The following is a 24,896-nucleotide window of genomic DNA, read 5'->3' on the forward strand; positions in this document are numbered from 1 at the left end:
AACTGAGGGGTCTTTGTAAAGGAAAATTTTTGATTAGCATTTTGCATGATTCACTGGCATTATTAATTACTCCCTTTAATAGGTATGGGTATTAGTCAAGGATTTTTATTCTAGTAATCCATCATAAAGTTTTTAAAAAATCATTTTCAAAAATGAACTGGTGCATGGAGTTCCCTTGTGGCTCAGCAGTTTAAGGATTCAGCGTTGTCGCTGCTGTGGTTCAGGTTCGATCCCTGGCCTGGGAATGCCACAGGCTGTGGGTATGGCAAAAAAAGAATGAACTGGTTCAAAAATTGTTGGAGTTCCCGTCGTGGCTCAGTGGTTAAGGAACCCAACCAGTATCTGTGAGGACGCAGGTTCAATCCCTGGCCTCGCTCAGTGGGTTAAGGATCCAGCATTGCCTTGGGCTGTGGTGTAGGTCACAGATGCAACTCAGATCTGGTGTTGCTGTGGCTGTGGCATCAGCCGACAGCTACAGCTCCAATTTCTGGAAACATCTACATGCCGCAAGTGTGGCCCTAAAAAAGATTAAAAAACAAAAACAACAACAACAACAAAAAAAAACCCTAGACAAACATGGATGAAAGGGCTTTCACCAAAATTAGAGGAAGGAAAGATAAGCCACTGAATGAGAGAAACTATTAACTACCAACCCCAGACACACACACACACACACACACACACACACACACACACACACACACGGACGGGACTTCTATCCAGAGTATACGAAGAGCTGCGCTTTACAAGTCAGTGATGAGAACCTAGAGCTGACAGAGGGACTGGCCCCCAGATGCCTGTGTCCTCATCTCCAGAACCTCTCAATATGGTACCTGGCACAATGGGCCTTGCAGGTGAGATTAAGGAAGACCCCTAAGATGCAGAGATGGCCCTGGAGGTGGGGGGGGGGGGTCCAGATGGGCCCCCATCATCACAGGTCCTTCTAAGAAGGAAGCAGGAGAGCAGAGGCCAGACTCTCCCCAGGGAGTGGGGCCAACCTCTAGGAGCCGGAAAGGTAAGAACATGCCCCTCGCAAGCCTCCAGAAGAAACTCAGCCTGATCAACCCCGAGATTTCAGACTGGTGTGGACTTCTGGCTTCCAGAAAGGAAAGATCATCAATCTGAGTTGTCTGAAGCCATGGGACTTGGGATAATATGGTACAGCAGCAATAAGCCTAGTACTCAATGCAACATAAAAACCGCTTTGGAAATCAGTACAGCAGTTTCTTTAAAAAAGTAGGCACTATAATGGAAAAAGTAAAAATCTTCACCAAAACTAAGTAAGTTTTCTACAAAGAAAAAGTATGCACGTACCACACAACCACTAACAATAAAAGCCACTAACAATCACGTGAATGAGTTTTAAAAACTTTATGCAGCTGTAAACCAACTATAAAGGAAACAGTAAAAATCATTAAAAAAATTTAAAAATTAAAAAAATTTTTAAAAATAAAATAAAAACATTGTGCTTAATGAAAGAAGGCAGATACAGACGGCTGCACCTGGGAGGATTCCATATTCGAAACCCCAGGAAGCACAGGCTTCTCTGCAGTTTCAGGTGCAGACTGCGTGACCTTGACGCCGGGCTGGACAGAGAGGAGATGGGCAGGGAAACTCCTCCGGTGGGGGCTGCGAAGAACCCCTCCCCAGGCAGGTGGACGCACGGTCCCGGGAAACTACACACTAAAACCGTCCCAGCTGGGCCCGGGACACTCCCTGCGAAATCCAGCGTGACGGAGGTCGGCAGGACCTCTCAGGGTCTGCTCAGAACAGACACTGGCAAGCAGGGTTGGGAACCCAAGAAGCTAAGGTCAGATGTGGCAGTCACGGCGGTTGGGCTGTTCCAGAACAGAGACGCCCCCGGGGTTCCGGGTCAGCCGGGGGCGATCAGTGGCAGGAGGTGGGGGGTGGGGAACTGGGCGGGAGAGGGGTTCCCTGTCAACCGCAAGGAAAGCTGTCTCTTAGAAAGCACGGCACCCGCGCCCAAGGAGAGAGAAACGACGCAGCAGTGTTGTCCCCTGTCTTTGGCCTAAGAAGAGGCAGTCTCTGGGTTTAAGGGATTAAAGGAGCCTTCCCCTCGGGAGACACCTGCGTGGCGTATTCCCGATTTCAACTGGAAGGACCCCGACCGTGAGGACAACTGGTCGACCCACGCAGACCGCATCTGGGAGACCACGTCTGCCCAGACGGTGGTGGAGCGGCAGGTCCATGAGAGCAACTGGTCAACCTGCACCGACCAGGTCCTTGAGAAAAAGTCCATGTGGACAACTGGTCGACCCACGCAGACCGGGTCCAAGAGACCAGCTCTGGACGCTGTAGGACACCTGTATTCTGGTGGCACAGGGTGGGGAGGTCATCCTAAAAGGCCCGACAAGACGTTCATCGGGCCCCCTGCTGAGGGGCACCCGTGGGCGAGCGAGCGAGGTGGGTGCTGTAGACACCATGCGTGTCCTCGGCCCCTCTGTTCATTTGTTAAATGCTGACTCCCCGGGTGACGGTAGGAGGGGTGGGGGGGCCTTGGGAGGTGATCAGATCATGAGGGTGGACCTCGGGAATTGGATCAGGGCCTCATGAAAGAGACCCCAGGGCGCCCCTCACGCCTTCTGTGACGTGAGGACAGAGAAGACACAGGGAAACAAGAGGCAGCCTCTCAGCAGACCCTGAATCTGCAGGCACCCTGACGACGGACGTGCCAGGCTGTGGATCCGGGAGAGAGAAACACCGGGGGGTGCAGGCCACCCAGGCAGTGTGCCTGTGCCCTGGCTGGGGCACAGAAGTTGAGCCTCCAGGACGGGCTCACCCTCCGGAGGACTGCCCAGGGCAGCCGGGCACCGCTCCTCCTGGTTGGGGAGCAGCAAGGAAGATAGGATCTCGGCGGCCACTCACGGTTCCAGGGCCTGGATGCAAGTCCGTCCTGATGGGTGTCGGAAGGCAAATCCCAGAGGCCCCCCGCACACCTGCCAGGTCAAGTCCCGGTGCCCCCAGTGAGCCTGGGCTGGGGCCAAACCGCCTTGCACCTACCACCCACCATCACAGACACACATCCTGGGGAAACCACAGGAAAAACCATCCCTCTCCTGGTGCTTTTACGAAAGGGCACAACCTAGACCAAGAAGGCGGACGGCTGTAACTCGAGCTTTTCCTCAGCAGCAGGTTTTACCTAGACTGCAGCAAGGTAACAGAAACGCCACGCGACACTTGGTATTCCAAAGCCCTTGTCTGTCCCTTCCACTGCAGAAGCTGGTGACGTGTGCCCTGCATGGAGCCCTCCCTCCCTCCCTGTCTCCTGCCTTCTCATCACCTACCCCACTGCCTGGCTCCTCCCGCCAACCCAAAGGCCAGGCCCTGGCAGCGGACGGCTCCGGAGCCAGAGGCAGAGGTAGGAATACGAAGGGGCTCCCACACACAAGAGAAGCGAGGGGAAAGAAGGAGCCAGGGGGCGAGAGGCAGAGAAAATGAGGAGTTCCCTTTGTGGCTCAGCAGTTAACGAAGCCGGCCGTAAGGGTGCGGGTTCTATCCCTGGCCTCGCTCAGCGGGTTAAGGATCTGGCGTTGCCGTGAGCTGTGGTATATAGCTTGCAGACACGCTCAGATCCTGCACTGCTGTATGTCTGTGATGTAGGCCAGCAGATGCAGATCCGATTTCAACCCCTAGGCTGGAACTTCCATGTGCCACAGGTGTGGCCCTAAAACGCAAAAAAAAAAAAAAAAAAAAGAAGCAGCAGAGAAAATGACATTTACTGAGGGCTGACAAAATGCAAGATTAAACACAAATATTTTCTAAAGTGGGGAGAAATTCAGGGAAATTCGGTGTAGAATATGGTAGGGATAAGTAAGTGCTTTTTAAGGTAAAAATCTCCCAAGCTCATCCATGGAGTCACTTTACAATTCAGAATTTTTGTGCCATTTAACAGTGTGTTAGTGATACATAAATGCTACCAGGACAGATTAAAAATAAGAATAGGAGTTCCCGTCATGGCTCAGTGGTTAACGAATCCGACTAGGAACCATGAGGTTGCGGGTTCGATCCCTGCCCTTGCTCAGTGGGTCAAGGTTCCGGCGTTGCCGTGAGCTGCGGTGTAGGTCACAGACACGGCTCGGATCCTGCGTTGCTGTGGCTCTGGCTTAGGCTGGCAGCTACAGCTCCGATTCGATCCCTAGCCCGGGAACCTCCATGTGCCGCAGGAGCAGCCCAAGAAATGGCAAAAAGACAAAAAAAAATAATAAGAAGAAGAATAAACTTTTTTTTTTTTTTTGCTTTTTAGGGCCACTCCTGCGGCATATGGAGGTTCCCGGGCTAGGGGTCAAATCGGAGCTACAGCTGCCAGGGTACGCCACAGCCACAGCAATGCAGGATCCGAGCCATGTCTACAACCTACACCGCAGCTCACAGCAATGCCAGATCCTTAACCCACGGAGCAGGGCCAGGGATCAAACCCGCTACCTCATGGTTCCTAGTCAGGTTCGTTTCCACTGTGCCATGATGGGAACGCCTAAACTTATTAAAAAAAAAAAAAAAAAAAAACACTCCCTTTTAAACTTTTAAAGGTTTACTAAGTTTCAAGGACTCGTGCCAGGTCAGCAAGTTTATCCATGGACCACCCAGGATAAAACCAAGACATGCCTACGAAAACCCCACATCTCTCCACCACCACTCGGCCTCTGCGCACAGCACTCAGACCTCACTTCAGGGCTGTAGGACCTCAACTGTGGCCCTACAGGTGCCATCTGACCAGCAGCACAGCCACTGCTGGGAATGTGTGGGAAATACAATTTTTGGACCTGCTGCCGAGGTACCAGACCGGAGAGCCTTGGGGCCCCAGTGGTTTCTGTTTCCAAGAGCTCTCCAGAAGAGGCTGATGCCTGCCAGAGGGTCGGAATCATGAGCCTAACATTTCCAGCCTCCGGGCAATGGGGGGACATGGACTGTCCTGTATCATCACCATGGCTACCGCAGTCACCAGGGAGAGAGAGCCTGTCGTCACTGGCAGGCACCTCCCCTGGAACGTGGGCACTGAGATCCATGGCAACCCTCCCAGTCGGTACAGGATTACCCCATACCCAGTTTTCAGACAGGCAGAATGATGCTTGGGGTGCACTGTCTGGGACCAAAGGAAGCCGAGGAAGAGTCAGCCCACCCTTGATGCTTGGGGTGCAGTGTTTGGGACCAAGAGGAAGCAGAGGAGGAGCCAGCCCACCCTCTTATGTCTTAACTCCCGCTCTCAGTCCCTGTGCAAACCCACCTCTTCTGGAAGGGCTCGTATCGGCCAACCCTGAGCCCGGAAACCTCCATCCCCTCAACCCCCCACACCCTCATTGTGCAAACCGAGGCTCTCGTTTCGCCTTTGTCCCTGTTTCAGGCCTTCTTGTCAGACAAGATGCATGCAGGAGCTACGGCAGCAGCACTGCTGTGGGGCCTTCGCTGCCTATAAAGAGGCCTCTCACTCAGCTGAGGGAATTCGGCGGGATGACGACTGGGGTCTTGCCCCGAGCGAACTATCAGCCAAAGTCTCGAGGGTAAGTTTGCTCCAAGGTTCCCCTTAAGACCTGGAGCAGAATCGATCAGACCTGAGCGCAGACGGTTCCACGGGGTCACTGAGTCCCACAGGGACCCGGGTCGGTCTGTCATCTCACAGCAAGGTCTCCTGTGTGCACGACCCCCGGGCCCCTCCACCTGCCCGCCAGGACCCCCAGCAAAATCTCACAGCGCCTGAAAGTCAAGAAGCAAAAGGGAGATAAGTGTCTTCACGCTTATGGAGTCTTGAGAGACAAAGTTGGAATCTGAAGACTGCCAAGCACACACGTTCTGTGCTGAGAGATCAAGGAGGTGGCTGTTCAGTTTCACGTGCGCGTTGCCGGTCCAGGGGAAATAGCTACACGGCTTGTGACAGTGCGGGTGCCCCCTTAGGCTATTTAAGAATTGCTCTGGACCCTGGAGACTGCAGCCGGCTTGCCTGCGTCACGTTAACGGAAGCAGGGATCGCCACAGAGCGTCTCCTCTGAGACGCTGTCTTATCAAGCATGGGGGTCTTGGGGACCCCGGAGGCTTCCAGAAGCTCTGCTCACAGAGCAGGTGCAGTGAGTGTGGAGACTTGGGCAAGGGGGGACTCGAGGGCTGCCTTGCTGCTTCCCAGAGGTGTCACCTCGTCAAAGGGAAAAGCCCACTGGAAGCTGTTTCCCTGTCCCCAAAGCCGTCTGGGGATGCTACGTGCTATCTGAAAGCAACCATGCTGAACGGAGCACCTGCTTGAGTCACGGATGGCAGCATAGAAGTGGGGGACGCAGAAGGGGAAGGCGGGGCTTTCCTGTGAGTCTGCAGAGGCTGCCCTGGGAGAACCAGTCCATGATGGGGGCATAGGCAGAGCAGTGAGAGCAGACCCCCTGGCTGGGCCCTGGCCTCAGGAAGACGTGCCCATGCCCTGCGGGCTCCCGGCCCTGGTCCCCTCTGTCCCCGGGCACAGGGCAGAGAAACACAGGATGGCGCCACTCCCTCTGTGGAGTTAAATGAGTCACCCACGTGGTCCTGCCTCAAAGCAGGTTCCGCGCCTTCTAACTACAGGGAGGTGGGCTGAAGGGGTAACGGAGAGAAGAGCAGGTGTCCCCGGGCAGGACAGCGAGGGCGCTCCGAAGGAAAGGACACACAGGTAGGTGGCGGGGAGGGCCAAGGGGCGGGGAAGGGGCTGGGGCCAGGGGAGGCCCACGTGGGTGACGGAAGGGTGAGGCTCTCTGCTGAGGGTGGCACGGTGTGGGGGGCCCCCCTTGCAGTCCTGTGATAAAGGATAAAGCATCCTTGGCGTGCATTCGCGGTCTGACAGCATGACAAGGTCTAGTGTGCGCGGAGCAAAGGAGAGCGAGTCTCAAATCCTGCAGCTCCTTGGGGGTTTGTACAGACACATGCAGGAAGCCTGTGTGCATAATGAAGAGGAAAGAGCCCGAGGTGTAGACACGGGATAAAGGCTCTGTGCTGCACACACACGCTCCTCTCTGCACAAGCACGGTTTTGGGCAGGAGACCACATGAGCAGAAACGGCTTTCCAACTGGTTTTCCTCCACACAGGCAGGGATGCCCTCTCCCTCTCCTGTATCCTTCCTTCCCTCCCACGTTCCCTGCATGGCTATTTCAGAGCAGGACCTCAGAAGGAGCAGCAGGCTCTGGTTAAAGGCTGCCTCCCCACTTCCTGCGAGGAGTCAGTGGGCACCACCTGCAGTGGCACGTCAGCCCCTGTTTTTGCATCGGGATCCGTGCAAGGTCCTTCTGCTGCAGCTTCCGTGAGGGCCATGGGTGGCCGAAGCATGGCTGGGCGTGAGGGTGCAGGGCCCGGGAGGGGCACCCTCGCCCCCACTGGGGATGCCTGAGAAACGCCGGGCCCACAGGGCGGGCTCAGAGTCGGAGTCTCATCACCAACTCATAGACCAAAGTCTACGCAGAAGGTGAAACGGAAGAGAGCGTATTCAGACCAGGTAACCCCCACGTCCCTCAGAGGATAATACTGGAGTCCACTGGATCCTTGGGGCAGAGGCTCATCGCCTGCCTGCTTGCATCTCTCACAAGCGTCCTATCCTAATAAATCTATTTCTTGGCAAAAAAAAAAAAAAAAAAAAAGAATACGTAACCTCCTCCCTGTGGAGTCATCATAAAATAGCAAAGAGTGAGTCGGAGAAAGGCAACACTCAATGATTTTCTCCAAAAAGACGGTGCTGAAGGTCAAACTCAAACCCTGACTAGTGCCAGCTTATGATTTTGTATTTCTTTTCCTTCTCCATCAACACTACTTTACGTATCTCAGTGGCGCTTGCCAAGCCAAAAGGACAAGTTCTAACTTGAAGGGGGCATTTAACCCAAGAAGTATGATACATTTTTATTTTTTTTTGTTTTGGAAGATATCAAGCAAAGTTTAGCAACACTGAAAAATGCAGTCCATTTTATACATGACTGTGTCTTGGTTCATAAGACTCAATGACCGGTTCAGATTTCCTGGGCCATCTTTCTAAATTATGCTAAAATTATGCTAAGCTACTTTAAAATGAGATGAAGGATAGTGTGTGATAACGCTTAAAAAAAAAAAAAAATCCTTCAAGTGATGGTTCTCAATCAGGGGTGATGTTGCCCTTGGGGAACATAAAAGACAAGATAAATGTGGTTTTTGTTTGTGAATCTCTTTCACTCCTATGTGATTTAAAAGACAACTGCGTAAAGCAATAATTATAAATCTCTGTGGACGGGCACATAAAGTATAAAGATGTAATCTTTATGACAAGATGAGCACAAAGGAGGATGGGAAAGGAGAGCCACAGCAGCAAAGGGTTTGTATGCTCTTGAAATTAAGCTGGTACTAAGGCAAACCAGATGGGGATAAGTTTGTTCACTGCAGTCTGCACAGCAACCACGATGTTAAGTTTTACATAACTTTTAAAAAAAAAGAGAGAATCGAAATGTACCCTAGAAAATGTCTCGTGAACATCAAAGATGACCGTGTTGGAGGAAGAGGAACAAAAGAACACCACAGATTTGTTTCTTTTTATTTATTTGATTTCACAGACAAGTGACAACATACCGTATTTGTCTTTCTCTGCCTGACGTGTTTCACAATGATACCACCCAGCACATCCATGTGGTTGCAAACAGCAAATTTCTTGAACTATGTAAAACAGAAACAGACTCCCAGATACAGAGAACAAACCAGTAGCACCGGAGGGAAGAAGGGTGGAGGAAGGACAAGATACACCAAGGGGATGAAGAGGTACAAAGTGGTAGCTATAAGATACCTAAGTTATAAGGATGTCACGTACCGCCCAGGGACTCCAGCTCGTGGTTGACAGAAACCTGACATACAGTATGAGCGACACAATTATCGAATCACTATGGCGTACCCGGGAACCTCACAGAATGTTGTAAGTGAGCTAATAACTTCAATAAAAAAAAATAAATGCAGACAGAGGAGAGTCTTCCTTAGAGGAGAATGGCAGTTAATAAACACACATCAAAGAGTCAGACAAGGAAAAGAAAATGGAGACAGCAAATAGCAAAATGCCACATATGAATCCTCTCTAATAAGAGTAATATATGCAAATGGTCAACACCCCAGGTAAAAGGTAAACACAAGCAGAATGGATGAAAAAAAGAAAAACCACATGATCCAACCATGTGCTATCACTAGACACACCGAAGACTGAAAGGCACAGAGAGGGTGAAAGGAAGAGAATGGAAAAGACGTCCAATGGACACAGTAACCAAAAGAGAGTCAGACTGGCCACATCAGACAAAGGAGATGGAAGAGAAACATTTCTATGAGAAAGAAACATTTCTACCAGAAAGAAACACCTTCAATAGAAATATTTTATCATGATAAAGGGGTCCCTCCATCAAGAGGATGCCATTATAAACACATATGAACCTAACAACAAAGCCCCAAACACATAAAACAAAAACTGACCAAGCTGAAGGGAGAAATGGTTGTGGGAGACTTTGATGCCACACTTTCAGTAATGGACAGAACAGCTAGACTGAATATTAGCCAGGAATATGCCACACCAGCTTTAAAACCCTTAACTACCTAAAGACCATAAACCATTGAGAGGGGATGATATGATGACACAGTCCATCCAACCATGAGGAAATAGGCATTCGTCTCAAGCTCACAAGGAGCATTCTCCAAGACAATATGTTAGGCTACAAAACAAGTCTCAGTAAATTCACAGATGATCAAACTCATAGCAAATATTTCCCTGACCAACAATGGGATGAAATGAGAACTCAGACACGAAGGAAATGTGGGGAAGTCACCCACATGCCAAAGCTAAACAACACACGCTTAAGCACTCAATGGTCCAAAGAGAAATTATAAGGGACGTGGAAGATATATGGGGATAATGAAAACACAAGCATACCAAAAGGCACGGGATGCAACAGAAGCAGTGTCTAATGTCCATGGACAGATGAGTGAAGAAAGATGGGGTACATGCATAACAATCGAATACGACTCAGCCACGAAAAAGAATGAAGTAATGCCATTGGTAGCCATACAGACAGACCTAGAGATAACATTCCAAGTGAGGTGACTCAGACAGAGAAAGACAAATGCCATATTTCTGACACATGGAATCTAAAATAGGACACAAATGAACTTATCCAGGAAACAGAAACAGACCCACAGACTTGGAAAACAGACTTGTGGTTGCCAAGGGGGAGGGGGTGAGAGGCGATGGAGTGGGAGTTTGGGATTAGCACATGCAAACTATTACATACAGAATGGCTACATAACCAGGTCCTACTGTACAGCACAAGAACGATACTCAATATCCTGAGATAAACCCTAGTGGAAAAGAATATTTTTAAAAAGAATGTATGTACAAACATTCCTATGTACACATATATTTATACATTCGTGTGTGTGTGTGTGTGTGTATGCGTAACTGAATCACTTGCTGTACAGCAGAAAGTCCCAAAGGCTTCCTTCCCCAGCTGGGTCGAGAGCGGCCATTCCTTTTCAAGACCTGCCTTCCACAGCCGTTCCCATGACTCCTTCCTGCTACCTCCTCCTTCCTGTTACTTGATCCCACCTGTTGGCATTTGGGATCTCTTACTGAAGGCACCCCAAGTCAGGGTAGGAAGTAGCATGGAGACAGGGCCAAAAATGGTTCAAACTGAGAACAATGCAAATCATTCTAAAATGCAGGAAATGCACTGAAATGAAAACAGAGAGCGAGCACACAGTGCCCCTCCTTTAAAGAGACACAAGCCGTTGTGTCACAGGCGTACTTCCTCAGCTTTTATGCAGAGTTTTGTACTTTATGGTGTGGATGTCGGGGGGGCAGGGGGGGAGAAGTTCAGACAAGTCAACTGTAAAAAGATGAGAGGGGTTAAGACTGGAGAAACTCGAGCTGTCATCCTGTTGGCTCAGCTCCTCACTGCACAGCCCTGGGCATCTACTCCCTCCCTGGCCTCTGTGGGTCGGTGACATCTGTAAAATGCTGGTCCAGATCATTTGGTCTCTTCACAGTAACAAAACCCTAAACTTCTGGGTGGATTCGTTTGCTCTGACTGCCATGACAAAGCACTGCAGACCGGGGGCTTAAGCAACAGCAAAGTAACTTTGTGATGGTCCAGGGGGATGGAGCCTCAAGATCAAGGGGTCAGCACGGTAGGTCCCTCCTGAGGTCTCTCGCCTGGGCATAGAGACGGCCGTCTTGTCCCCCGTGTCCTCAAAGGGTGTGTCTGTGTCCTGACGTTCTAAGGACCCCAGTCACTGTGGATCTGGACCCACCCTAATGGCCTTATTTCACCTGAATTACCTTTTTAGAGACCCTGACTCCAAAGGCAGCTCTACAGAGATCCTGGGGGCTGGGGCTTCGACATGGGGACTTGGGTGGGACATACTTCAGCCCACAACACTGAGTGACAGATTTGCATCTACTTGGTAGGTCTTTCTATCAAAGGCAAGGACAGCCAATTAGAATGGTCCTTCTGGGTCTTGTTTTTATAGGCAGGCACTAAGAACATAACCCGGAAACAAGGGTCAAGTTTTTTTTAAAGAACAGAGGTTTGCATAACATAAACTGGTTCACCTATCTCAGATTCTATTTAACTTGACCCAGGATTGCCGCCAAGATAAAGAAAGAGTAAGGCGTGTCTTTGGGACTCAAAGCAGTGACATGGGCGCTTTCTCGACCCAAACAGGCAGAGTTTGGTCACCAAACTCAACTGACCCAGCTCTCCTACGGCAGGGGGTCTGGGAGAGGAGGCGGCAAAAGTGCCCATCCTATTTTCAAAGAGCTCTCTCACAAAAGATCTCCGAGGCCCAGGGAGTGCCGCTGGGGAGATGCTGTCTCTTGCCCCCTCGTTGTCCAGGAGGCAGCATCTCCCCAGCGGCACTTCCTGGGCCTCAGACACAGAATGAAGGCTGATTCATGTTCATTTCTGACTCGTGGATATATGATCTTATACAGTGTCACACTAAGTCGGACAAAGTACACGGAAGAAACCCATTGATCAAACCCATGGCATCTTCGTGGCCCTGCCTAGGACGTGCACGGACGTGGGGCGTATACTGGAAGAAGGCAGAATTCTCAACAGGTTCAAAGATGACTGGATGCAGGTGGAAGACATTTAGCTATGCAAGAAATGCAAACTCCAATCAGTTGGGTGGGAAAAGCTTTTTTTTCCCCCCTAACACATAGGCACCTCTCAACTTCCAAAACATTCACAAGAGACGTTTCAGGCAAGGCAGGTCAACTGAGTACGTTCTAGTGTGTTATTTATTATTTTATCACTTGTACTGTTTAATTGAATTTGGCCTACTGGGACAACAAGGCTGTAAATAAACTCTTAAATACACGCCGAGATGACTAATTTTCACACGCAACTGAAGACATTATCACAACTCTATTGGAAGCGTCAAGGGAACTTTATGTTTCTCGGCTGCACCCACAGCAGGCGGAAGTCCCTGGGCCAGGGGTCGGACCCGCACCACAGCCCTGACCCCGCGGCAGCAGTGATCATGCTGGATCCTTAACCTGCTGAGCCACAAAGCAACGTCCCCACTCATCACTTCTCTAAACTTCCTTTGTTAGGCGCGGAGGGAACGGCTGGGTATTCAGAAAGGTTTCCTGTGTTGATTGAGACGAAGGAAGTCCTGGGCAAGGAAATACAAACTCCTCGCTGTATAAATGCAGCTACAAGAGCCTGAAGGTGTTTAAGCAGATTAACAAATGTGTAGACAGAGTCAAACACTGTTACGACCTCTTAAAAGTAGTGATGAACATCTAGAATTGTCAGCAGACGAAGCAGACACTACGTGCTTAAGGGACAGGGATGCTTCCACGCCTTTAACGCAAACACCGATGACATTTGAAACCCCTGGCGCACAGGAGCCAACCCAGAACACGGAATCACATCAGTCATAAGCTCCCGGGCGGGTCGGCGATGCGCGTGAGAAAGGGCTGGAACCCAAGGGCACGGCGGGCAGAGAGCCGCTACGCAGGATGGACTCGTGGTCCTGGCACCCCCAGAACGGAGGGTCCCAGCATCAGGGGTGGGCTGGGGGGCGGGAGGTTTGCAAATAATAAGATAGTTCGGCAGGTGCGGGAAGGGTACTCTGACCATGGGCCTGAGCATCAAGCTTCCGTCTGGGGAAACATATTCCTGTGGTTATCGAAGGGCTGGACACCTTGATCATTTCAGGCCCTCTGTTTACACACTAGTGTCCACGCAACAAGCGATGGCGCAGACAAAGCTCAGGCAGCCGTCAGAGGAAAGATCAGGGCCCCCATGGTGACCCCTGCAAGAGTAACAAGAGTTATGTACACGCTGGATCATAGGTTCCCAAGCTCCCACCCCCACCATCTCCTTTCCATCAAGTGGCAACTGCTGATTAAGCCTAATTGCATCTCAACACACTGGTCGACAGCTGGGCTTTTTTTTTTTTTTTTTTTTTTTTTTTTCTGGCCTCCCCCGAGGTGGCAAGGACAGCTGAAAAGGCAAGCATAGGCTGCTAAGTAGGTAGGGAAAAGAAAAAAAAAAAAAAAAAAAAGGAAGATAGGACGGAGTCCTTGGCCCTTGGCAGTCTGGCACCCATTCTTTAAGCCTAAGGGAAGCAAGCAACTCTGAGCGCGGGAGGTGCCAGGGCGCCGTGAGTGAAAGGCCACGCTTTGTCAAGGCCGGGGACACGGCAGGACGGTCCGAGGGCAGACACTGAGTGATGCACCGGCTCTTCTTCCGTTTCTGCTCTCACACGGCCTGCGGTGAACGGAGGATGCAGTGTGGCGAGAAGGCAGGGGTCTAACGCACCGGGTCCAGCCTGCCCCCGCCATGCCATTTAACACGCATCCGTCCATTCGGACAAGCAGGTGTTTATGGACTGGGCTTTCTCCTCCTGTGACAAACACACCACGTCTGGACTCTAAGTCCTCAGAACCCAACAGCCCACAGAGGCGAGAGATCCGGAGCTTCAGGGAGAGCTCGGTCTAGACGCCCGCGTTCTGTGCACGGATTTGCTTCCAGCCCCAAGGGCCGGGCGGAGCTCGGGCGCCCTTCAGAGGACTGGAGTGTTCGGCCGCCCCAAGGCCCCAGGAAAAGAGGAGCTGGAGGAGGCAGCCAGGACTGCCGCTCCGGGAAGTGCCACTGAAGGACGATCTCTCTGAGTGACAGCCTGGCCTTTTCCTGTAGAGTATGATCTTCCTTGTTTAAGGACGGAGACCCTTTAAAGATGCCGCCTCTGGGCCAAGGGCTTTGGGGAAGACAAAGGAAGACACCCTCCACAGCGTGTTACCACCCGAATCGCAGTGCTCAGACGGCACAGCACGTGCTCTGGGACTCGGGGCACGCCGCCTGCGTGGACACCTACTTGGGTGTCGACTCCAGAGGATAAAACGCAGCCAACAGCACCACCCAACACGTTAGCGACATTTCCAGGTTTATCCCGGCCGCCGGGGTTTGTCCCACGGCACACGCTTTTCTCTCCCTCGTCTGGAAACCCTGGGGTCCCCGCAGCTAGATAACGCTGACCATGGACACACCCGCAAAGGCTGGGCTGAAACAGCAGGTTAGGAAGGCGTCTGAGGGCCTACAGGAAGGACCCCGACCTGCTCCCTCTGGGGTCTGGTTCCCCTCCCGGCATCCGAATCCATTTCTATTTCCACCTGAACCAAACCAAAACACACACACAGCAAAGCACGACGGACTGAGCACAAGACAGCGACATTTTGAAAAAATAAAATAAAAATTTTAAAAACACATTTCCATCGTGGCACAGCAAAAATGAACCCAAAGAGTATCCATGAGGATGCAGGTTCAATCGCAGCCTCCCTCAGTGGATTAAGGATCCAGTGTTGCCGTGAGCTGTAGTGTAGTTCACAGACGCGGCTCAGATACCACATTCTTGTGACTGTGGTATAGGCTGGCAGCGTAGCTCCAATTTGACCCCTAACCTGGGAACGTCCACCTGCATAGGTGTGGCCCTAAAAACACAAAAATAAATTAGTTAAATCTTAAAAAATACAGGAGTGGCACAGTGGAAACGAATCCAACTAGGAACCATGAGGTGGTGGGTTCGATCCCTGGCCTCACTCAGTGGGTTAAGGATCTAGCATTGCCATGAGCTGTGGTGTCGGTCGCAGACACGGCTCAAATCCTGCATTGCTGTGGCTGTGGTGTAGGCTGGCAGCTATAGCTCCAATTGGACCCCTTGCCTGGGAACCTCCATATGCCGCTGGAGCGTCCCTAAAAAACAAAACAAAACAAAACAGCTAAATTTCTACATCCTGATTTCCTGGACGCACTCTCCACCTGGACCAGCGTGCCTGTCCATGTGGGGAGAGGGACCTCCAAACGTAAACGGAAAGGTCTCCTGTCTTCTTTGGATGTGCTGATGCCGTCCAAAGGCGTGTCCAACAGGATGGCCAAGTGTGCCCGTCTTCTCAGCACGGTGAGAACACCAAGCCCTCTGTCTGTTTTCCATGGGGAACCAGGGTAGTTGCCATGCGTGACGTCGACCCCAAGGCTCAGGTGGCTGAAACGCAATCTGTGCCCGTGCCCATCACTAAACTGAACCCATCCATGTCCCGAAGCCTCACCCCTTCCTTCAGAAGGAGCCCAGTGGGGGAGGTTTAGCCACCTCTTTCGCCCAGTCCCTCCAGACCAGGCTGGCCAGCAGGCAGGCTGAGTACCAAGCCTCCGCTCTTGGCTCCTGCCCCCACTTGTCCCTGTAGGGGGTACATGGGGGGCCCCCAAGGCTACACCCATCTGCTACTCTCCTGGCACCTGCGAACGGGACCTACTGGAAGAGGGTCTTTGCAGAGGGATTAGGTTGAGAATCTGGAGACATCATCCTGCATTACCCAGGTGGCTCTTAAGTCCCACAGAGAAGCCACTGAAGATGGAAGCAGACGGGAGGGAGGCGGCCACGAGCCCAGGGCTGCCTGGAGCCCCCAGAACCTGCAAGACCCTGGGAGAGACCCTCCCCTGGAGCCCCTGAGGGGGGTGGGGCCCTCCCCCATCCCGATTTTGGCCCTGTGACCTCCAGAACTGAAAGAAAGTCAGCGTCTGTGGCTTTCAGCCTGGTCTGTGGTAACGTGCTGCAGCAGCCCTAAGAAACTGAGCCAGGCCTGACCTCATCTCCCTGGACACTGGCAACAGCCCCCTAGCCAGCGTCCGGCGCCAATACTGCTTTTCGACAGCAGCCCTGCTGACGAGGCTGCGCCATGGCCAGGAGGTCAAGTCTACGTTCCTGAGCCTGGCACACGGCTCACAAGCCCAGTCCCCTCCCGGAGACCTCTTTCACCGAGCCAGCAGCCTCTTCCCCAGCACTCAGCTTGGCCCACAGCACCCGTCTGCCTGGAATCTCCACAGCCCTTCTGCATCCACCCCATCAACGCCTACAGCCCTGCCACGAGGCTTAGGGTATGTCCGGTCTTCCGGGAGGCACGCTGGAGCGTGGCCCACTTCCTCTCCCCACCCCACGCCCAGGGAAACTGGGTCAGCCCAGCAGAAGGGTGACATGGCAGGAGGATGGAAAGTGCCTCCCACAGCACGCAGCCCGGGGCGCCCCTGCCTGTCGTCCCGGGGATCGCCCACGCGGTATCCCTGCATGTGGCATCCTGGCCCGGCACCTGGAGAGCCGAGGGACTCACAAAGCAGAGTCGGGCCCTGAACACCGCGCTCTCCTCAACAGCCCTACTGGATCCAGGCTATGGCACCCTACTTAAGTCCCTCTGAACCTAAGGCTCTATCTCCAGCCTTCAGGAGCCGCCCGCCCGGACGGACCCGCCTCCAGAGTGGCAGCTGGCAGCCACATGAACTCCTTGGGTGGCCGGCCTGGCTGACCCAGGAGGCGACTCTCAATGCTCTTATCAGGCTGCCCTGGGACTGGTTTAACAAGATGAGCGCTGAGATGGGGCATGCATCAGGCGGCTCCCGGCAGACGCAGAGATGGCAGAGGTGCTTGCGTGACGACCACATCCACGTGCACACACCCACGGGACCCAGCACAGGAGAGGGCGTCGGATGGATGCACGACAGGCAGGGTGCAGGGCTACCTCCATCTGCACCAACGCCCGTTCTCCTGCAAAGTATGTAGGGAGCAGCTTATGCCTGGATCCTCTGCCAGAGGAATGCGGGTGTGTTCTAGGGACAAAGCCCAGGTGAGGGGCGCTCTCTCGGCAAAGCCTTCTTCACCCGCACACACCGGGCCCAGAACTGTGTGCGGTCTCGCCCACGTGAGCACCCAAAGTCAACAACGGCCACCACGTTCCTGGCAGCGACAGAACCACCCCTGAGAACACCCAGGTCTGGTGAACTGCTGCCTCCTTGTCTCCAGCCGTGAGACACCTGTCAATCTCTGCCTGTGAAGTGAAGTCACTAGAGCTCAGGAGACCTCAGCTGGCTCATCTGCAAAATGGGCAAAGGCGGCAAGAAAGGTGTTGCACTACAGCGACACGGGCAGCAGTGAGCACACGGCGAAGGCTCTCTCCAAATATGAACTCTTATTGCATGAGGGTGAATGAAGGCTCAGGGTCTGGGGAAGGCCAGCAGCAGCTGGAACAACACAGACACGACCTGGAATATTGAGGAAGCGGTACTGGAATGCGGGCAGGGGGCAGGGCAGGACTGGAGGACGGGAAGGCGGCCTCGCCGAGGGTGGGTCCCAGGGACAGCAGGACAGCACAGAGAGCTCTGGGCGGGGGCAGAGTCTTCTCCGTGTGGATGGCGCTCAAGGAGAGGCGAGGGTGTCCTCGGCGGCCAAGGGGCCTTAGAGCAAGAGGCCCTGCGTCCCCGGGAGATCTTGAGAGAACGGGTCCCGGGCCAAATCCAGGACCCCAACTAGAAGCAGAGAGGATCCACGGAGGGCTGGGCAGCAAAGCCAAGGAGACAGACCCCCGCAGGTCGTGGAGCAGCAGCTCGTGAGGCAGAACGTTCTGGAAACAGAAGAAAAGGCGCCAAGTGGATCTGGCGATGTGGCAGTCCTGGCTCCCTTTGTGAGCGTAAGGTTCCCGAGACACAGGCGGCAGGCAGGCTGCGGGTGGAACAGGACAATGGGGTCGGGACGGTGACCGCAGCTACCTTGCTAAGGAGCTTGGCCCAGGGTGGAGGCGGAGATGGAGACGCGCCACGGCGGGACCATGAGGCGGAAGCGGGTTTGTTTAAATGACAGACCTGGCACACGTCATGCTGACGTCTAGAAGCAGTAGGACGAGAAGGAGCAGGGGCCGCTCACATTCAGGAGAGGCAGGAAGGACAGGCCAGCCCGGGGCAGAGGGGGGGGCATCGGCTTGACCAGGGCTGCTATACCCCTGCCAGGAGGACGGCAGCATGGCTGCAGATGCCTGCACACCCGGCCCAAACCCGGGCACCGAACAAGAGGCCAGCTCTGAAGGACACCCCCAAACTCAGGACCCCGACTCTCCCCCGGCTCCCTGCGCAGCAACAGTGGATGCTGCAAATGTCAAGATGGGCAGGCTGCACATACTACTTGGTCTCACAGATGCACTGGCACACAGGTGTTCCATTCCCAGGGGCACCAGCCCAACCCACGTCGGGGAGCCCTCCCCAGACCAAGCAATGAACCTCGCAGCTGACGGGGAGGAAACAGAGACATGCAGGCCTGCAGCTGCAGACGCCAGCGGAGGGGGTGGGGGTTCGGCAGTCATGAGGCCAGGGACTCAGGCGACAGCGTCCCAAGGGATGCTGCTGCCACCAGGTCTAAGCGCACTGCACCATGGGAGCCACGAGTCTCAGCAGGGGCTGCTCTGGGAAGAGAAGAGGAAGCCTCATTCCCTGTTCCTCCCTCTGTCCCCCCTTGCCGTCCGCCCTCGTCCCTCCTTCCTCCTCTCCCCTCCCCTCCTTCCTCCTCTCCCCTTCCCCTCCTTCCCTCCTTCCTTCGTCTTTCAGAGCTGACCTCCTGACGAAAGGTTAGCTGAGCTGCCACTGAAGGTCCCACCAGACAAGAAAGTGGTGCGCAAATGTCTACACATGTCCTGGGCTCCAAGGACACCGTGAGAAAAAGGCACGGACAGGATGGAGGGTGAAAACCGAGAGAGGGCTCTTCTTTTCCTCAAGCCTCTTGCTGTCACACACCGTTGGGGACGGCACTGCCCCCGAAACCCGCCAGGAGCCACAAGCTCTGGAACAGTTGAGCTTATACCACTAACATGAGTCTGGGAAAGATGTATGTTTTTATTTCTTGTCTTATGAGGGCTGCACCCGCGGCATCTGGAGCTTCCCAGTCTAGGGGCTGCATGAGAGCTGCAGCTGCTGACCTAACCACAGCCACCGCCAAGCCAGATCCTTAACCCACTGAGCAGGCCAGGGATGGAACCCACGTCCTCATAGATCCGAGTCGAGCTCGTTACCGTTGAGCGGCCACGGGAACTCCCGAGACCTATGTTTTACATTCTTGTCTCTCAAAGGCGAAGCTACTCATTACTAATTCATAGTTTTTGTTTTGTAGGGGTTCATGCTTCAGGCGTAATCCTCACGTTCCTTTTTTTTTTTTTTAATTTTTCAAGTATACAGTACAATCAAAAGTAGTAGAGAAAAGACCCATATAACCTACATCTGTAAGCAACCAATCTTAAAATCTGCAGACCCTCTGACACCTCGTCCATGACTCGTCTGCATGCTTCTCCAAAGAGGAAAGACATCCTGTGACACAGCCCAGCGTTAATGCTCACCAGAACCCCGGCCACTCAGCAACAATGGGCTGACCTCTGACGGGCCCCTGCACACCACCGTTCTCCAACGGCCACACGAAGGCCTCTTACAGATGCTCCCCGCACCTCAGCTCCACTAAGTCCGGTACTCGTTGCTTTTGCCCCTTTGAAACCAGAGGCACCCACCCTTGAGGGCCCCAAGGTGTCTGACGTTTCCTAGAGTCCAGCCCAGTGACCTTGCAGCATGCGGGCACGAGTCTGCCCTCCCTTCCAGATGTGTCTGAGTGTTTCCACGTGGTGGCCCCCCGCTTGTTCCTCCACCCCTCCCAGGTAGAAAGCGCTTCGAGAAGCTCGCGTGGACTCCCTGCACTGTCCCACCATCACCGCTCCCTTGCCCCTCCACGTGGAACCCATGGGGGCGCTTGTCTGAAGCACAGTCAGAGCGGCAATGTGGCCACCTGGTCGATGCTGCCCGTCCTTCCACCCCTGTGAATGGGTCTTCTCTTTGCCATGCCTCCCTCTCCCCTAATTTTGAGAATTACGATGTTTGTTTAAGAGTCTTCAAATCCATCCTTTGATTGCTACTCGCTCTGCCTTTTGCCAGGGACCCCCGCTCTCGTTTGGCAAGGCGCCCACACTCTTTGAGGGGGATCCAGGCCCCAGAATGGAATCCGCCGTGCCTCCCCAGTCTTGGTTCCCCTGGCTGTGTCACTTAGAAATCCAGAATTTAACAGCTTTTTTTTTTTCTTTGGGCCTTTTAGGGCCACACCGATGGCAATATGGAAGCTCCCAGGTCAGGAGTCGAATTAGAGCTGCAGCTGCCAGCCTACGACACAGCTACAACAATGCAGGATCCAATCCACATCTGCAGCCTGCACTGCAGCTTGTGGCAACACCAAATCCTTAACCCACTGAACGAAGCCAGGGATTGAACCCGCATCCTCATGGACACTGGTGTTGGGTTCTTAACCCGCTGAGCCACACTGGGAACTCCAGGATTTAACAGCTTTTAGGCAGCTATGAGCATTGCGTCTGTGGGGTGGGGAGAAATACAACTGCGGGGAATGTTGAGCCACACTGACAAATAAGCCTCGCTGTTGGCAACAGCAGGTTTCCCGTCAAGAGTGGTGGCAGTGTAGACACCTGTATCTGCTCTGATAAATGGGTGCTTTCTCATGAGACCGGCACCACCAGCGCCACTCGGAGGGGCCAGGGCGTGTGGTTTGAGTTGGACGGGTGCGCCCACCTCGCAGACCCACCTGGCTTCCTGTAAGAGCCAGCCACCAGGCAGCCCTCTGCGTCCCAGGCCCACCTTCCTGCCCAAAGGTTTGGGCCTTCAGGACACACAGGCGTTATGGTCACGGCGATACCTGGTCCCCCAGGCTCCTGGCTCCTCACGTAAATGTCCCACGGGCCACCATGGAAGGCCAGGGTTGTGGAGACAACTTTCCTGATGACCGCACAGGTCAGCGGGGCTGGGACAAGAGTTCAGGCTGTGACCACATGGACCATGTTCCCTAAAGGGGTGAGGGGTACAGTGCATTCTCACCAAACAGTTGAGCTCAGGGGGGCACAGAGGGCGTCTCAATCGGGGGAGACACAAGGGAAAGAGGAACAGGGAACCACCGGCCCACCTGGGATCCAGAGCCTCCTCCAAGGTGACCTGCTGGCCCTCTTCCCAGAGCCACTGCCTTGGGGGAAAATACAGGTCATGCACCTGCTGGGTGGCGACAGGGACACAACGAGCATGAGGAAGCCACTTTAGAGAACACCGGAGTGATACCATACAGAGAGGCCAGCTCACCTCCCCATTTCAGCACAACTGTTAATGAGAGGTCTTTGGGGTCTTGTTTTAGGGCCATACCTGCGGCATGTGGGAGTTCCCAGGTGAGGGGCGGATCAGAGCTGGAGCTGCCGGCCTACACCACAGCCACATCAATGCAGGATCCAAGCCGCGTCTGTGACCTCCACCACAGCTCCAGCAACAGCAGATCCCTAGCCCACTGAGCGAGGTCAGGGATCGAACCCACATCCTCATGGATACTCGTCAGGTTCCTTACTGCTGAGCCACAATGGGAACTCCAAGTCTTTTGTCTTTTAAACACAACTCTCTGCCTGATAAAAACCAGCGTCTCCTGGGCCTGGGAAAGCGTGCTTGTGGCTCAACCACCTCTTCTCGTCTGAAGACTCACTTTCCCGCTCGGCTTCCATCGGCCCTCAAGAGCACGGCTCCCAGAGATTTCAAGGCAAAGAACTGCTCTGACCCTCATGACGTCCTTGCCAGAGTCCCCACCAGCAAATACTTGGTGATTTACCCATCATGCGCGGTGAACCACCCACACTCCAAGACCACAAGACAGAGGAGACGAGTTGTGAGTTCCTGCAGCTCCTGGCAGATGAGGAGGGAGTGAGTCCATGCCTTGAGAGCTGAGACGTGCACCACGGTCCTACCGGGGCTACTTCCATTTAAATAGAGTAAAACTAAATTAAACACAGATTTCGGAGTTCCCAGTGTGACACAATGGGATCAGCGGTGTCTTGGGATCGCTGGGTCACAGGTTTGATCCCTGGCCCGGCACAGTGGGTTAAGGATCCAGCATTGCTGCTCAGGTTGCAACTACAGCTGGGATCTGATCCCTGGTCTGGGAACTCCATATGCTGCGGGGCAGTCGAAAATGAAAAAAAGGAGTTCCCGTCGTGGCGCAGTGGTTAACGAATCCGACTAGGAACCATGAGGTTGCGGGTTCGGTCCCTGCCCTTGCTCAGTGGGTTAAGGATCCGGCGTTGCCGTGAGCTGTGGTGTAGGTTGCAGATGCGGCTCGGATCCCACGTTGCTGTGGCTCTGGCGTAGGCTGGTGGCTGCAGCTCCGATTCAACCCCTAGCCTGGGAACCTCCATATGCCGCGGGAGCGGCCCAAGAAATAGCAACAACAGCAACAACAACAACAACAAAAAGACAAAAGACAAAAAAAAAAAAAAAAAAAAAAAACAAGCAAATTTCAAATCCTCGGACACACTAGCTGCATTTCATGTGCCCGGGCAGCCCCGTGGCTCCCGACATGGGCAGCACAGATCCAGAACCTGCCCGTTAGGGCAGGCAGTTCTGCTGGAGGGACAGTGCTGGTCTGGAGAGCAGAGGTGCCCAGCTCTCGTCAAGGACATGATGACAGCATGGGACAGAGGGGAGCCTGGTGCAGATCTTGGCTTTCCTCCCCAAGGCCCCAGGTAAGCTTAGATGTGCCGACTATGACCACGGACTCTCTTCTTACATGCAGAAAGGGCGGTCTGCTGGGCCTCGAGTAGCCCTGGTGGCCTCCTGGATCTCCTTCTGCTCTCCAGGCCCAGGGAGGCGCATCAAGGGCCATCCACAGCCCAGCCCACGGCCACAGGCAACGCTGATGCAACGGCCAGCCAGGCAAGGGCATGCCAGGGAGACCCTCCTGAGCGTGGGCGCCTCTCTGCAGGCAGACACGTAGCGACTGACCTCGGGCGCCAGAGCAAAGGTCGAGAGGGACGGGGAGCCCAAAGGAAGGTGAGACTGCACCTGCCAAACACCCCAAAGATGTGTCAGGAGGGCCTGGGAGGGCACTCCCCCTCCGCAGAGCCCAACAGGAAAACGTTCCTTGAACAGAAAGGCATGTGTGTGACCAATATTAGGTTTTCAAGAAAATTCGCCCTAGATACCCTGCAGGCAATTTTAAACCACCAACAAATGTACTGTTAAACCAGGGCTGCCTGCTGCTCCCTCCCCGTTCAACACAATTAAGTGACGCTTTTAATCTATCAAGTGCTATGATGATGGGGCACTGATATGCACCTATCCTGACAGGGGGAACTTTATTTTCAAACATAATCCATTCTTCTCTAACACGATTGCTCCACCAGCTACAGACTATGGATCCGCCACTTTTCAAACACCTCAAACAAAGGCCTGAGACGTCTCCCAGGCACCTGTGTAACGAGTGTTTTTTGCAGATGGTCCTCGGGGGCGGTATTTCCTATGCTCCTTAACACTGCATTTCATCTCCATCTACCCCTGGAAAATGACACGGGCGAACCCATAAATTAGAGCAGCTTTTAAAAAGGAAAGAAAAATAAAATAAAGTAAAATAAAAATAAAAATAAAAATAAAGAAGAGAAGAAAAATAGGCCGTTTCCGCTGTGCCTCTTTGGTAACGAAGCGAACGAGTATCCATAAGGACACGGGTTCCATTCCTGGCCTCGCTCAGTGGGTGAAGGATCCAGCACTGCTGTGAGCTGTGGTGTAGGTTGCATATGCAGCTCGGATCCTGCGTGGCTGTGGCTGTGGTGTAGACCGGCAGCGGAAGCTCTGATTCGACCCCCAGCTTGGGAGCTTCCATATGCCCAAGTGCAGCCCTAAAGAGCCAAAATTTTAAAATAAAAAACTTAATTTAAAAATGAAAACAAAAGAAAAATAAAAGGAACAGAATCAGAAAAAGCCAAAAAGAATCAGAAAGATGATAGGGACCAAAGAATCCCCCATCCACAGCCTTCCAAGGTGAAGAAAGGAAAAACGAGTTCAAGAGAAAAAGCAGGGACTGCTCTCCCCAGTTGCAGCCAGCGGGCACGGCCACGATTCCAAATGCACACATACGGTGAGGAGGATGAGCAAGCTGGGAGAGGGCAAGGCAGAGGCATTTGACACCTGCAGAGACAGCACTCTGAAGGCCATCTCAGTCATGGTGCCACCTGGACCAAGCTCCCCCTCCCTTTTATCTGCAGAACTTCTGTGGGTGTTTTTGGTCTTGCGTTTGTTTTTGCTGGGCCACGTCTGCGACCTACGCCACAGCTCACGGTAATTCTGGAACCTTAACCCAAGGAGCAAGGCCAGGGGGTTGAAGTGCATCCTCATGGATGTGGATACGAGTGGGGTTCACTACGGCTGAGGCACCATGGGAATCCCCAAGAACCTTGCAATTTTGATCTCACCCTCTTCAATGATTCTAGAAATGGAACAGCCGTGGCAGACAAGCACCGCTAATTGTAGAAACATACCTCAGGTTGACGCGGCTCAGGGGTGCTGGAAAGCACAGCCGAACGGCCCCGAGTTTACCCACCCCAGTTCCCACGCGAGCACATTCCTCTTACTGATGAATTTTCTCTGACACCCGACACACTCTGTTCTGACCTTCCCCCGGCCTCTACCAGCATCTTATTCCAAACTGAGCAAGCAGAGGTCAGGGTTCCCTTCTCTGCACGGGCACTGCTTAGCAGCAAGGCCTCTGACCGGCC

The 24,896-nt window shown here is 53.4% G+C and overlaps 1 protein-coding gene across 3 annotated transcripts in view; it reads right to left on the reverse strand.

The window, feature by feature from the left end:
- PUDP (pseudouridine 5'-phosphatase) overlaps window positions 1-24,896 on the reverse strand; it is a 298,656-nt gene that overhangs the window by 268,212 nt on the left and 5,548 nt on the right. Inside the window, exon 2 of one of the 3 annotated variants that reach the window (XM_021080520.1) lies at window positions 15,148-18,007. The exons of the other annotated variants lie outside the window; for them this stretch is intronic. Coding sequence (XP_020936179.1) covers window positions 17,478-18,007 — 530 coding nt within the window. The 3' untranslated portion in view covers window positions 15,148-17,477. Of the gene's footprint in view, window positions 1-15,147; window positions 18,008-24,896 lie in introns of those variants that run through there. 3 annotated transcript variants of the gene reach the window in all.

This window comes from Sus scrofa, chromosome X (assembly GCF_000003025.6).
Source record: "Sus scrofa isolate TJ Tabasco breed Duroc chromosome X, Sscrofa11.1, whole genome shotgun sequence".
Classification (NCBI taxonomy): domain Eukaryota; kingdom Metazoa; phylum Chordata; class Mammalia; order Artiodactyla; family Suidae; genus Sus; species Sus scrofa.